The following is a 14,583-nucleotide window of genomic DNA, read 5'->3' as shown; positions in this document are numbered from 1 at the left end:
GCAATGGGCAGGTGGTGTTCAGGAGAGCCACTTATTTTTCTGAGGCAGAAACAAACAGGGACAGTCACGAATGTTACAGGTTCCAGCCATCCTTGAAACCACGAGACAGAGGCTGTTGCCCACTGTGAGTGCGTACAATTTGCATGGTTGTCATGGCAAAATCACAAGAAGCTGTGAGTGTTCTGTCAGGACTCAGTTGACAGCCCCTCACCTGCCTCTTTCTCATGTGGCCCGGGCTCAGCCCACCTACCCACCTACATGAATCCACTTGCTCACACAAGCTAGCCACAGTGACTAGCTGGATACAGATATCTCTAGCTCTCCTTTGGTCCGAGACTGTGGAACCCCCGACTGGGCTGCTGTACGAAAGGTCAAGTGTTCCATTGTTACTTTAAAAGCAGTAGCTAGCCGGGCGGTGGTGGCGCACGCCTTTAATCCCAGCACTCGGGAGGCAGAGGCAGGCGGATCTCTGGGAGTTCGAGGCCAGCCTGGTCTACAAGAGCTAGTTCCAGGACAGGCTCTAAAAAAGCTGCAGAGAAACCCTGTCTTGAAAAACCAAAAAAAGAAAAAAAGAAGAAAAAAAAAAGCAGTAGCTATGTGCCCAGCTTGCTCCTCCAGAGCCTCAGTGGAAACCACTCATCTAGAGAAAAAGAACCTGCGTCAGTTCAGAGTATCTGTTTCCTGATTATTAAGGGGCAGCAGGTCTTCCTGATGCTTGGGGGGAAATCACAGTCACTTGGAACCCAACACAGATGGATCTGAAGTCTGTTTCCCTCCGTGCAGTGGCCTGTGGTGGATTTATCACCAAGCTGAACGGCACCATCACCAGCCCCGGGTGGCCGAAGGAGTACCCCACAAACAAGAACTGTGTCTGGCAGGTGGTGGCGCCCACGCAGTACCGCATCTCCCTGCAGTTTGATGCCTTTGAGCTGGAAGGCAATGACGTAGGTTCCTGCCCTGTTGCCCATGGGGTGGTGGCCGTGTTGAGAAGGGATTCAAAGCTAGGACGGGCTCCTCGGGCATCAGAGTGGCCTGGGCGAAACTGCTGCTTCTGGTGGAGACCTGGGGTGTAGACTAGGCAGAGTCGGGGGCTGTGGAGAAGGATTGGTGTTTCACTGAATCTCTTTAGTTCTACGTCTTTTTTCACTGTCTAGGGAAATGGGGTCAAGAGTGAAGGAGGCAGGAGTTGGGGGTAGAGGAATTGGGGCAGGTCCAAACTCTAAGGTGTAGCTGAGGGGAATACAGACCCTGAGGGCCAGCAGCAGACAAGGATACTATAAACAGTCTGTCCCTCTATCTCTTAGAAGTAGCTATGGATGATCAAGTCAGAAGAGGCCTCAGCAGGACCCCACAGCCAGAGTGGTGACAGAGACACCCTGTGCCTGTACCTGTGAATAGGAGGAGCCCCTGGGGCTACCCGTGCTTCTCCATGTACCCCTGTCACATCCCAGCTGGGGCTATGCTTTAACAACAGCAGCAGCCTAGCTCTTACCGGCTCCATCATCCTTTAGGGAACGAAGAGAGACTTCCATGTTCAAAATCACAATGCGGGAAGCTCAAGAGATGGCTTGGCAGTTAGGAGTGAGTCCTGTGCTTACAGAGGACCCAAGTGCCATTCCCAGCACCTTTGTTGGGTGGCTCGCAACTGCATGAAACTCTCCTGACCTCCATGGCCACTCGCGCTCACGTGCACAAATCAACACACACACATACACAACTAAAAACAGAGCACATCTTTAAAAATCAAACAAAACTAACCAAACAGGAAACCCCAATGTGTGGAAGGCTCTGGTGCCAAGCAGGGATAACCTCCTTAAAATGGGTATTTTGCAGAAAACCAACCAACCAACCAACCAACCAACCAACCAAACAAACAAACAAAAAAACCAATCATTTGAAAGTAACTGACCAGACATTCAACATTTAAGCTATTTTAAAAAAAAATTCTGTGCTAAATGAGGTAACGTAGATTCTAGCCCCAGCTCCACCATTGCTGAGCCGAGTGACATCTGACAAGTGTCTTTCCCCTTCTGGGCATCAGTTTGTCCACATGAAACTATGACAGACTTGGACTGTGGCCATGGTTTGAAACACCCTCCCCCCCACTGCTCCCTCCTCCTTTGCCATCTCCTAATTGCTGAAGCCAATGCGTTGTGGTAGCCCAAGATATAAATAAGTATAAGCCAGTAAGGATCTTATATTCTGCTGCCAGGCAGCTGTGCCTCACAGAGCCCCGGCTGGAAAGCCAGAGTCCCTGTCACCCTCTGGCGCTCACCAGCACAGAGACAATGCACAAGACTCAGCTCCAGGACTGATGGAGCCCATGTGCCCACAGGGAAGGGCATAGTTCTGGAGTGGAGACTCTGGTGAGGACCCATGAGCGTCAGCAGGAGGGCTTAGGAAGGGAGGAGGGGGAGGGAGGACTGTACTGGGCTGGCTGTCAGGTTGCTCTCTGATACCTCCAGACGGAGTCATAGTTGTCCCCATGAAATACAAGGTGGGGGGGGGGCTGCAACCAAAGCTTTCTGGGACATCACAACTCTGGTGGCAATGGTACAGAGGGAGGGATGACATCAGTGTACCAGACGCACAATTATGAAGTAACTGAGGGACAGCACGCTGCTCTGGCCCATGTTTCCCCACAGATCTGTAAGTATGACTTCGTAGAGGTGCGCAGTGGCCTGTCCCCCGATGCCAATCTTCACGGCAAGTTCTGTGGCTCCGAGACACCCGAGGTCATCACCTCTCAGAGCAACAACATGCGTGTGGAGTTCAAGTCCGACAACACGGTCTCCAAGCGAGGCTTCAGGGCCCACTTCTTCTCAGGCAGGTGGGGCGGGCCTGCAGAGGCCCGAAGGCTCCCGGACCCTCAGTTCTTGCAGCCTCCTTTCTGCCTTCTCTAACTTCTTCATCCTCCATTGTGATAGTAGCTTTTATGCTGGTGGCCCAGTTCATCTCCTGGGGACACCCCAACAAGTTGCCACATGCCAAGTGTGGCTTAAAACAAAAAAAAAAAATATTCTCCTTAAGATCTTTGAGCCACAAATCAGAATTCAAGGCCACCACAAAGCATGTAGTGGGTCCTGCTGGTCACATCACACTGGAGTGTGAAACTGTTTGGATCTCTCTCTTAGTGCTCAGCATTGAAGCAGGCCCGTTATTTGCTGGCTTTAGAGGTACTCAGAGTTCTGCCTTTGACTTTTGGGGGAGATGGTCTCTCACTGAGAAAGTTCTGTTTTGTGTTATGGGAACAGCACAGACCTGAGCTCAGAGGTTGCCAGGATGGCATCCAGCATTGCATAAGCTTGCCCTGGTTGGAGGGGCCAGAAAGACAACAACCCAGTTAGTCCCAGCGTAGGGCAGGCTGACCAGGGCTGATCCTTGGAGGACAGGGAGCCTGAGGCCGTGAGCACAGGCTCTCTGCCTGATGTTTGGGATCTGGGCCAGATCTGAAGGGCTGAGGGGAGATGGTGTGACTGGAAAGAAAGGGACTAAGGTCTAGAAAAGAGGGGGTGTCAGGGGCTTGGATTCGAGGGTCTCAGTGTTCACAAAGACTGATAAGACCGGACTGGCAGGAGCCATGGGCATGTGAGAAGCCACAGGTGGGCCACGTCAGGCAGGCTTGGTCATAATGAGCCATGAGTGCTGGATCAAGAGTGGGATCCAGTGAGACAGGATGCAGAGTCTGTGGGTTCTAAGCAGGGAGGCCTACAAACGCTACGTGATCAAACCAGGCCAGGCAGGCCGGAGCTGAGAGGGCCAGTATTCTCCTCACGGGAGGGTATGCCATGGCTGAATGAGGGGTACAGTTCCATGCTTACACACAGGACCCAGAAACAGAGGAGCTAGGTCTTAGGGGGGGTGAGGACTCATGCGTATTGGCAGGAGTACTGAGGAAGGGAGAGGGAGGGGAGTGTACTGTATTGGGCTGTGGCCGGCGGCTTGCACTCTATAAGCTCTGGATTGGGTTTTGGTTGTCCCCATGAATCCAAGGGTGAAGTTACAATGTGAGCTGTTCTAGAACACCACAGCTATGACAGCAAGAGAGTACAGAGGGAAGGCCGGCACCAATAATCCCTGAGGCATGTATAGAGTGGGATAGAGGCGGGGGTGGGGTGGGGTGGAGGTAGACCCCCAATTACTACAGGAAGAGGTGGCCATGGAAAGGTCCCCACCAGCCAGAGCCTCGGGAACCCCAGGATAAGAGCCAACAGTAAGGGTCACACGTAATTATAATAACCAACACTTCCTAGGGGCAAGACATTCTCCCGAAGGCTTCCTGATTCCCATTCGTTTTTTCCCTCCAGCAACCTGAGGAGTCCAGGGACAACTGAGGCACAGCCTCAAGCACTGTCCTGATGAAGTGAAGTGGGCAGCACCCACCATGTGGCTCCTGGCCCACACACTTACCTCTCCCCACACAGGGAACAGCATGTGTCCAGACCTCCAGATCATAATAAGCTTCTTGCTGAATGATGGGGCCTATGATTGGCCTTGGACTGTTTCTTTGTGTGTAAACTGGGGAGGGAGTGTATAGATATGCCCGTGTAAGCTTGAGTAGGAATTAACTTAGATAACAATAGCATATAGGAAGTGCCAAGGACCCATTCGGTGGTAAATGTTCAGTATATGTTGGTCATTTTTATTATTGCTGCTGTTGCTGTCCATGTGAGCCTGTCCTTCAGGGAGCTCCTTGGCTTGGGTGGGAAGCCCGACAGAGAACCTAAGTCCCATGCATGAAAGTGTTTTAGGAGCACAGAGAACCCCAAAGAGACCAATGGATACCCAAGTACCCCAAACAAAGATGCCCACTCTGTGACTGTCGCCCCTGTAAGGGAATATGATTGTGGAGACTCCTTGGAGGAAGCAGGTTCTGAGCCACAGGGGGCAGCGGCAAGCTGTCAGCTCTTCTCAGGGGAGCCAATTGATCTCAGCAGACAAGGACGAGTGTGCCAAGGACAATGGCGGCTGCCAGCAGGAGTGTGTCAACACGTTCGGGAGCTACCTGTGCAGGTGTGGGAACGGGTACCGACTACATGAGAACGGGCATGACTGCAAAGAGGGTGAGCTGGGGACACTGGATTGGCACTGGGCTGCACCCACCTCTTTGGCTGTGTGTGTGGGTGAGGGAGGGTGTGGGTGGGAGTTGGCATGGGGAGCTGCCATCTATAGAATGCCGTGAAATCTCCACCTAAACCTTCACTCTGGTGACCCTCCCATGGGGCAGCAATTACCTGTCCTAGGGACAGCCAGTCAGGAGGCCCCAAGATGAGTGCCTATTGCAGCCTGGTTAAGCCAATAGGCTCCAGAATCAATATAACTGATCTAAACTGTGGCTCTACCTTTCCCTAGCTATGGAACCTTCAGCTAGTTAAACGCTCTGAGCTTTGGTTCCTCTTCTGTGGCAAGCAGGGTAAACATGGCAAACAGGCATCCTTCCTGAGGGTTTGTAAGGATTACAGCCTGCCTAGGAAGTGTTTGAGACAGCCTGGCACACACGGTGTATCATAGGTGTCGATAAATACTAGCCCCAAGTCTTGGCCATAGCACGCTGCATGTAGGACTAACATTGAAATAGAATGTAAGGAATTGTGCTGGCTGCCTTCAGAGCCAGATGGCTTTGCATGTCCTGCCGTTGTGGAAGAAGCCTGCCCCTTAGCGTTTGCTTTACCGCTGATGGAGTTTGTATATCTGTGATAAATGTAGCTCAGGCCTTGCCCTGCCCTGGGTCAGTGAAGGATTTGTAGGATGGTGGAAGATGTGAAGACCCTATACCTCTTTTTGTTTTCTTATTAGGAGAGGGGGAAAATTAAGTGAGAGGATGCTTGCAAACCCCTTACCGCAGAGGAAGACAAACTCAAAGTACTAGTCACCAAGCAAGCCATGGTGCCAGTCTTGGCTAATAATAGGTGATTTGGGCAAAGTAGGCAGGCCACGGACAAGACTGATGGAGGAAAGGCATAGTGGCCCAGGGACCTCTGTTGACGTTCACTGTGGTGGCACTCTCTAGGTCTTTTACATGTGATATTAATTCACACATATGAGCCTGGTACTTCCGTTTACACCTGAGGCCATGAGAGGGCTTAATCCCTCTAATTAATCAAATAGGTACTCTAATTGAACGCCACCTGACCAGGACCCGTGCTCTAACCAGGCGTTAACTTGTCCACGTTCCCAGTGCCAATCTCCTAGTGGATGGCTGTAGTTACAGAAATGCCTCTCCTCCTGAGCCCTTCAAAGTCAGCGCCAGGTCGCACCAGATCCATGCTGGCTGTCTGTACATTGGATATTGACCTTGAGATTCCCCTGTGACACTGGCCTGAGTTGAGCTGAATGACCCTTTTGTGTGTCCCCTTCTGACCTCCAGCTGGCTGTGCATACAAGATCAGCAGTGCAGAGGGGACCCTGATGAGCCCCAACTGGCCTGACAAATACCCCAGCCGGAAGGAATGCACCTGGAACATTTCGTCAACTGCAGGCCACAGGGTGAAAATTGTGAGTGCCTTCATTAGTTTGCTAAGGGCATAAACGCTGGGTTCAGGCGGACATGGGTTCAAGTCCCTGCTCCATGTCCAGCGTGGAGTATGTCCAGGTCTCAGTTTTGCTGCTGGGAAATGGGGGAGATGGGACTCTTGCAGTAGAGGCTGCAGGGCAGATGAAGGAGCATGCTCAGAGCTCTGTAACAAACAGCACTGCTTCCGGTAACACCGTGCTGTGTGGAATTCAGTTGTCTCAGGTCTCTTACAGGACAGTGCACTCTGGAAGCCAAAACAAAAACAAAAGACTTAATTTGCACAGCAGGCTGACAGGGGAAGGTCACAAGTTCTCAGGTCCCCCCATCCCCTCTCTAGAAATATGTGAACCTCTCCAGAAGTTTCCCACACGTAGGAAAGCATGTACCTTTTTTCTTACTCAAATCGTTCACATAGAATAAATACAGTTATTCATACTCCTTTGCAATCTACCTCTCTTTCAATTAACGGTGAGACCACTATGCTAATTCTTCCTTCAGTTAAAAAAGCAACATCATCTTGCATTTTGAGTCTCGCCTGTGTATATCTGATATGTAGTCTTGCACAGAACAATTCATTATTTACAAAAAAAAATGTCTGTTCTCTGAATCCCATATCTTAGCTCCCCAACCCCTGACCTGCAGTATATGGCGTGTGAAGCAATTGGCAGCTAGGGAATCACACACACACACACACACACACACACACACACACACACTTCAGACTGTTGAGAGGCACAACCTTAGTTCATAAGATTGGACCCGATGCATGACAGAGTGCTAATGCAGGGAGAGGAGAAGAGAACAGAGACATGGTGATTAGCAGGTGACAGGGACAGGGAGTTTCCTGTGGCACAAGGATTGATTAATGGGCTCCTGAGGCATCATGGGTACAGAAGGGACCCCAGACCATAGGACATGCTCCTTGGGCACCTCCTGTATGTGACGTGTGCTGCCTGTGTAGAAACTGCTGTCTTCTGGCCTGGGTCCCCCAGAGCAGCGTGGAATCTTGAGAGGCCAGCTTTGCCCCTGGCTGTCATCTGCCAGAAAGGCACAACATCCTTTCCTGATGATCATGAAGAACAGTGTACCCTGGGCTGGGACCTCAAACCTGCAAAGTGGGGTGCCTTAATCTGAGGTGTCTGCACACAGGAATTAGTCTGAAAAAGATTGGTGGGCATGTTGACCGAAACTCTGCCTTTTGTTACTACGGAGTGTGACACACACACACAGAAAATTAGTGTCCCCCTGCCCACTCCGTCCTCTGGTCCAAGGCTTCACCTTGACACCACAGGAAGGCCACCAGCCAGCCAGTCATCTATATGGCTTGAAACTGTGCAACTCCATAGAAAAACAACTGGAGTCTTTGGTGGAGGGACGGGAAGAAAAGAGAACACAGAATCTGGTTGGGGTTAATGGCATGACCTGGAGAAGGCTGGCTCTGGGTCCTTTCACTCCAACTGAACAGGTTTAACCAAGCCAGTTAGTTTCCTTATGACTCAGTTTCCCTTCCTGCTCATTGGGTATAACACTAGATCTTCGTAACTTCATTAGAATTTAAGTGAAAAAAAACCTCATAATTTATTGGCATGAAAAAAAAAACCCAATGAATGTCGGCCACTTTGAGGTTGATGGCAGAACAGCATAGCCCTACTCAAAGCCATTGGAATTTCAAGTGTATGGCCATGGGCACAGGCTAAGAACAGTGTCTCTGAAGCCACAGATGCCAGGTTACATACCAGCTCTACTGGTGAGGACCCTGGACAAGCCATCTGATATCTTCTAGCAGGGATCATGCAGGGGACAGGGTTGCAAAGACGTTTGTAAAGCCCATAATACACCCGCCAGCATGGGTGAGCGATCAGTCCCAGCTGACTTCTAGTCTTAGAGGAGGAGGTGGGAAGAAGTAAGTCCTGAGCGGTTGGTAGCCCGGCTCTGGGGCTGGATGTTGCATCATCATGGCAATGGTGGGCACCCCTGCAAAGCTGGTAGACAGACAGCTCCAGATCCTGTGTGCCCTTCTCCCCTCCCCTTCTCAATGCCAGATCTCTTACCTCACTTTCTGCTCTCCCATCTCCAGACATTCAATGAGTTTGAGATTGAGCAGCACCAGGAATGTTCCTATGACCACCTGGAACTGTACGATGGGACGGACAGCCTGGCTCCCATCCTCGGCCGCTTCTGCGGCAGCAAGAAGCCAGATCCTGTGGTGGCTACGGGCAGCAGCCTATTTCTCAGGTTCTACTCAGACGCCTCAGTGCAGAGAAAAGGCTTCCAGGCTGTGCACAGCACAGGTGGGGGCCGCTGCCGATACCTCACAGGCTCAGAACTGGTGAAGAACCGCCCTCGGGCTGTCTGCCAGGGTGGGGTGAGGAGGGTGGCATCCTTAAACGTCCCTGTTAGAAGAAACACCAGCAGCTGCCATTGGCTGAAGGTTGTTCTCTTTTGATGTCTTTAGTTGACAAAATGGGATGTGGGTGGCACTTTGTTGGTGCTGTCCCCCCTTCCTCTTTCCCTCTGTTTCTCCCTTTAAAAATGTGTTTGTCATCTTGCTGGCCCGCGAAGTGTGAAGGTCTAAGAACTAAGTGGTGGAGAGCAGCCATTTCGCCCTCAAGGGGCCACTTCTGGAAAATGTTGCTTGTCTTGTCATTTTTCCTTCTTTTTTTCTCCCTGGCACTCCAAATGTCAGTAGCTCTGCCGGGTCCTTTGGAAGAAAATGTGTCTGCTTCCAACTTATCTACACTGTTAAATCTAAGAAAGTCAACAAGGAAGTGGAATCTGCCTGGCCGTTTCCGTCTTAGCCCTGTGGAGGAACGCAGGCCCTTGGATCCTGGCATTTAATTGTGGCAGAGCCAGAGGCTGCTCAAGAACCTGCCTGTGGCTTTTGTCTGTGGTACTGAGCAGGAGGTCATGATTGAGGGACACTACCATTCTTTTTAACAGTCCCCCCCTTTTCCTCCATCCCCTTAAGTCAGGGCCAGAACGCATGACTCAGAGCAAACAGAATGGCAGCTCTATGCCCAGCTGTCCCTTCTTAGGCAGAGACCCCCACTTCATGAGACCCTCTGTAGACACCGGGGGGACTATACTTCCCCCACAGTGGTTTAGAGTCACAGGTGAGTGCTTTCATCCTCTGTCCTTGTGGGACAGAGAGCTGGCTCAGTGGTTCAGAGCACCGGCTGCTCTTACAGAGGACTTGGATTCGATTCCCAGCACCCACATGGTGGCTCACAACTGTCTGTAACTCCGGTTTCAAGGAATCTGATGTCTTCTGGTGTTCACAGACACTATAAGAACATGGTACAGATAAACACAGAAAGACAAAATATCCCTTCACATAGAATAAAGCAAAATAGAACATAGGTGCCCGGGGTGGGAGGGTTAGGGTCTCGGTGAGAAGTTGGAGCATACTTGGGAAATACTTGCAGAGTTTAATAAAAGGTACTATTTATAGCGGGGCTTGTGGTACATAGGGACACCTCGAGGGACAGGGCAGGGTTTGAGAACCACAAGGATATAGAGTCACCCCAGCCCAGAAAGCAAATGGGAAAATGGGCAGGAGGGTACTGCAAGACAAGTGCCTAACCTCCCTCTGACCCGTGAGTGAGTGACCGGTCACTGGGGTGGTGTGTGGGGGTGGTGCAGCAGGTGGGGAAGGAGGCACCCTGCCCTCTCTGTGCTCCTTGTGTGTCTCATGAGTTGAAAGGCGGGTCAGACATGAAGAGATGATAGCCAGGGTTGGACAGGGCCGGGCCAACCCAGGTGAACAACTCCAGCTGGGATGTTAAGAACGAAAAGTTCACAATCTGCACCAGAAATGCCTCTTCACCCCCACCCCCACCCCGCCACTCGGTCCCCAACCCTGCATTCAACAGGTTTTTGTGTTGTTAGGCTCAGCTGCAGTTTTGATGTGCTTTTATCGCCCTCTACTGGCAGACACTACAAATTACAGCCAGTGGGAGCCCTTTCTGCTTCCAGTACCGCCAAGGCTTGGAGTAGTCAAATCAGTCACAACCCTACAACCAGTCAGGCAAGCCACCCTTCGGCTCCTTTCCCCCCTTGGTGGAGAGAGGGCAACTAGCCTTTTTTTCAGGGGCATTCTTGGGCCCTTTTCGATGCCCCAGGAAGTCTTGCCTTCTATACCACTGCCTCTGCAGTAGGGTGGTGAGGTTGCTGATCTATCCTCTCCTGTGAGTCCTGCAATGACTTCAGGAGAGCTGATTGGACATGGTGGGCTGACGCTCAGGCTCGCTCTGGGCGCCCACGGAAAGAGTGACTCTTTGTTGTCTCTACTGCAGAATGCGGGGGCAGGCTGAAGGCTGAGGTGCAGACCAAAGAGCTCTATTCTCATGCCCAGTTTGGGGACAACAACTACCCCAGCCAGGCCCACTGTGACTGGGTAATAGTGGCCGAGGACGGCTATGGAGTGGAGCTGGTATTCCGGACCTTTGAAGTCGAGGAGGAGGCAGACTGTGGTTATGACTACATGGAGGCCTACGATGGCTACGACAGCTCAGCGCCCAGGCTTGGCCGCTTCTGCGGCTCAGGGGTGAGTGTGAGGGATGCCCAGGCTACCTTCTGATGGCATGCCTAGCTGGAATCCTGCCACTGTGGGCCACAGCCACTGTGAGTCACAGCCACTGTGAGTCACAGCCACTGTGGGCCACAGCCACTGTGGGCCACAGCCACTGTGGGCCACAGCCACTGTGAGCCACAGCCAGAAGTCCGTTTTTCTGTAGCAGAGTGGAAAGGAGAATCCCCAGAGACGGTTGGGGAGGCAGCCAGGGGACATCATACAAAGAAGACTAGCCTTTTTCACATCGCCTCTGTTTTTGAGTCCTCTCCCTCATTTTTATTTGGCCCTTGGGCTTTATTAATTCATTGTGTTTATATATATTTGCAATCCTTATCATAAGCAAAACCAAGTGTCTATGAAGATTACAAATTATTCTTGATATAAAAGCAATGTTTATATTCAAGGTCATTACTTTTCTCTTGATTACCCACTTACTGGGCTCACTATATTGCTGGCACCCGACGTAGGGTACACATGTAGTCTGTGCTCACTGGGTGTATAGGGACAAGTGAGTACAATGTCCTAGCCATCCGCCAGTGACATCACATGACACACTGTCTGTCCTGGGCTTCAACACTTGTCTCTGCCGATCGCCCACGCTTCTTTGCCTGGGCTTACGTGCCGCGCACCGTGCCCCCGTGTCTGCGTTCGATGTGCTTTTACCCAGTTACTGAGCTTTGGGCAAGGGGCTGGAGGTTAAAATACACAGACACACGCAGATAGAGAGACAGCCACATGGGTCATCCTTGAATTCCCCAAGAATGCCCCCTTTTTTGTGTTCAGGGGCAGATTATATAGAGATAGCCACGCCCCAGCCAAACCCACCAGAAACCACTCTACTGCCATAGGGAACTCCTGAAGGTCTCGTGCCCAGAGCAGCTGTAGGCACTCAGATCAGGAGATTACAAGAAATTCAGGATCTGGAGTCTCACTGCTCCCAACACTTACACAAATCATCTTGGAATTACCACTGCTCCTGGTGCAAAACAGATCTTCAGCCTGGTATTCCTGTCTCTGAACAGTTATATTTCTCCCTTTCCTTGTCCTCTCCAAAAGAAAGACCAACCGAATGAGGCCTCCTGAAGCACTGCCTTTGATAAAATTTCTAGAACTAAGGAGTCCATGGAGAGGAGCCCCTTGGAGATCTTAATTAGCAGGAAGTTCCCTTTGGCATTCCTAGGTTCTGGCAGGCAGTGGCCTTGGCATCTGGCTCTAACGCCATTCCAGATGACCTGCCACAAGCCTCTTGACAAGCATAGCAGCTCCACCCACTTGCTGGCCGTGACAGAGTGTAGACCTGAGCAATGGTCTCCGTTCCAGGTTTCCTGGCAGATACATCACAGAATGTTAAAAATCACAGAGCAGGAGGCCACAGAGCAAGCTTCACAGTCAGAAACACCCGAGTGTGGCTCCTGCTGACCTATGTGACGCAGCATCCTCACACGTATAATGGAGTCAGTACCTGCCTCAGTACACACTTGTGAAGTTGGCATTAGACGAGATCCAGATGTGGTTAGCACAGTGTCAGGCCCACCTGTGCCCTGAAGGCACACAGATGCTGTATGTGCTACGTGTCTAGGCTCAGCTTTGTAAAGCAGGGCTCAAGGAAGTGTTGTCGGGCTGCCCTAGATTGGGAGCCACCTTTTTGGGGTAACTACAGTTGCACTCCTAGCTGTGCCAGGTCCCTACGTTCCAGGGTATGGGCATGAGGGTTAGAAAAGTAGTAGGAACAGAAAGAATAAGAAATAAGAAAGAAACATAGAGACATAAGATAGTTCCAGAGGACAGCTCAGTGCATGCTACACGCCGACTTCTGAGTCTGCCCATGTTTAATTTTCTATACACTTTTATACCCCAATACAATGGGAAGGGAGCCGGGGAGAAGACAAAAGACTGCTTTAACATGATACAAAGGACAACAGAACAGTTGCTTGATTCAATACTTGAGACATCAAGCCATTAATTCTTGAGAAAAGCATTCTCTTGTTTAGGCAGTGAACCTGCCCTAAACCAAGTATCCTGAAGGCAACTACTCCCTAGGTCAAACCTTCTAATACAAAAGAAGAAGCAGAGATATGCTTGAATTCTCTGACTCTGGCCTGGGTGGAAAAGATCTACCTCTATGGGCCATCTTAATGTCCAAAACACCAAGTAACCACACCCTAGGTCAGGGTGAGTAGCCACAGTTGTTGTCAACAACTTTGAGCAAGCTGAAACTCTCTGGCCTTGAGGCAAGGTGGAATAGGGTCACATTTTGGGGCCTCCACAGACAATGAGCCTGCTTAAATGCCCATCAGAGTTTCTGTGGCAGCCATGCCACCCTTGGGCACCATCTCAGTACACCCTCCTCTACTTCCCAACGATAACAGACTGACCTAAAATGTAGCTTTTCTTTTCCTTGTCCTCAGCCATTAGAGGAAATCTACTCTGCAGGGGATTCTCTGATGATCCGGTTCCACACAGACGACACCATCAATAAGAAAGGCTTTCACGCCCAGTACACCAGCACCAAGTTCCAGGATGCCCTGCACATGAGGAAATAGCGTCCGGGTCCTGGGAAGACAGAACCTAAGGATGCTTTAAACACCTGTGAATGAGTAGCCCCCAGTGTACAGTATTTTTCTCAACAACAAAAACGCAAACTACATCCTTGAAACTATATATCTGGGTGAAAGTACCTGCCTTTGGCTTCCAGGAAGAGAACCAGTGTCCTGTTGGTTCTGGCTGCAGTGTTAGGAACTGCAGCTTCTAGGGAGGCTAAAATTTGAAGTTAGCAACCAAGCCAGCTGTGCTTCTTCATACTTGTTCTCCAACCCTTGCTCCCATTAGGGCAAAAGGCCAGCCTGGGCTACCCCTTCCTCAACTCTGGACTGGCTTCCCTAGGTGACAGGCAACATGAGTCTACTCTGCTGACGTGGCTGCCTCCTGTCAGCACTGGGCATCGAGGATAAAAGCGTGGCAGTGGCTGAATTGTTCCAGGAGTGGCTGAAAGATTTTACTTAGCCCTTCCAGAGTCAAGCCAATCAGGAACCATGAGACTACGGACACGAGTTAAAGAGGCATCCCAGTGTACAGAGAGAGGAGGCTTAGCCTTGGAACCAGCATCATGGAGTTGGAAGACCTCAAGTCTTTCCCTGCCACTGGCCGTCCTTGCCTCCTCTAGGGTGCTCCTATCATTAATCTCCATTCACGAGAGAGAATCCGTGGCCACTCCCTGGAGAACGCTCGCTGGTGAGCACCCCAGGTTGCTGAGATGGTGCTCAGAGGCTGAGAGGATGCCACCTGTGCTGGGGTTCCCACTGGCTCCCGAGCACCCCCACCCCCAACTGTGGAGGTACTGTTCTAGTGAGCCTCGACCCTTGGACAGCCAATTCAAACAGCATCCGCAAGACTTGCCAAGTCATCTCAGGAACAATCTAGGTCTCGTTAGGTGAAAACTAGTAATTCCAAGTTATGTAAGTGTCGCCATGTTTTGGAACAAGTAAGTCTGTGGCAC

At 51.0% G+C, this 14,583-nt stretch overlaps 1 protein-coding gene across 1 annotated transcript in view; it reads left to right on the top strand.

Annotated features, from left to right (window-relative positions):
- The window catches only part of Tll2 (tolloid like 2), a 108,802-nt gene extending 95,172 nt beyond the window's left edge, over window positions 1-13,630 (top strand). Inside the window, exons 15-21 of the mRNA XM_038347035.1 lie at window positions 784-944; window positions 2,646-2,826; window positions 4,938-5,063; window positions 6,368-6,495; window positions 8,592-8,805; window positions 10,810-11,060; window positions 13,496-13,630. Coding sequence (XP_038202963.1) covers window positions 784-944; window positions 2,646-2,826; window positions 4,938-5,063; window positions 6,368-6,495; window positions 8,592-8,805; window positions 10,810-11,060; window positions 13,496-13,630 — 1,196 coding nt within the window. The remainder of the gene's footprint in view (window positions 1-783; window positions 945-2,645; window positions 2,827-4,937; window positions 5,064-6,367; window positions 6,496-8,591; window positions 8,806-10,809; window positions 11,061-13,495) is intronic.
- The last annotated feature ends 953 nt before the right edge of the window (window positions 13,631-14,583 follow it).

Source organism: Arvicola amphibius, chromosome 1 (genome assembly GCF_903992535.2).
Source record: "Arvicola amphibius chromosome 1, mArvAmp1.2, whole genome shotgun sequence".
Taxonomy (NCBI): Eukaryota; Metazoa; Chordata; class Mammalia; order Rodentia; family Cricetidae; genus Arvicola; species Arvicola amphibius.
This window is presented reverse-complemented; position numbering and strand designations above follow the sequence as displayed.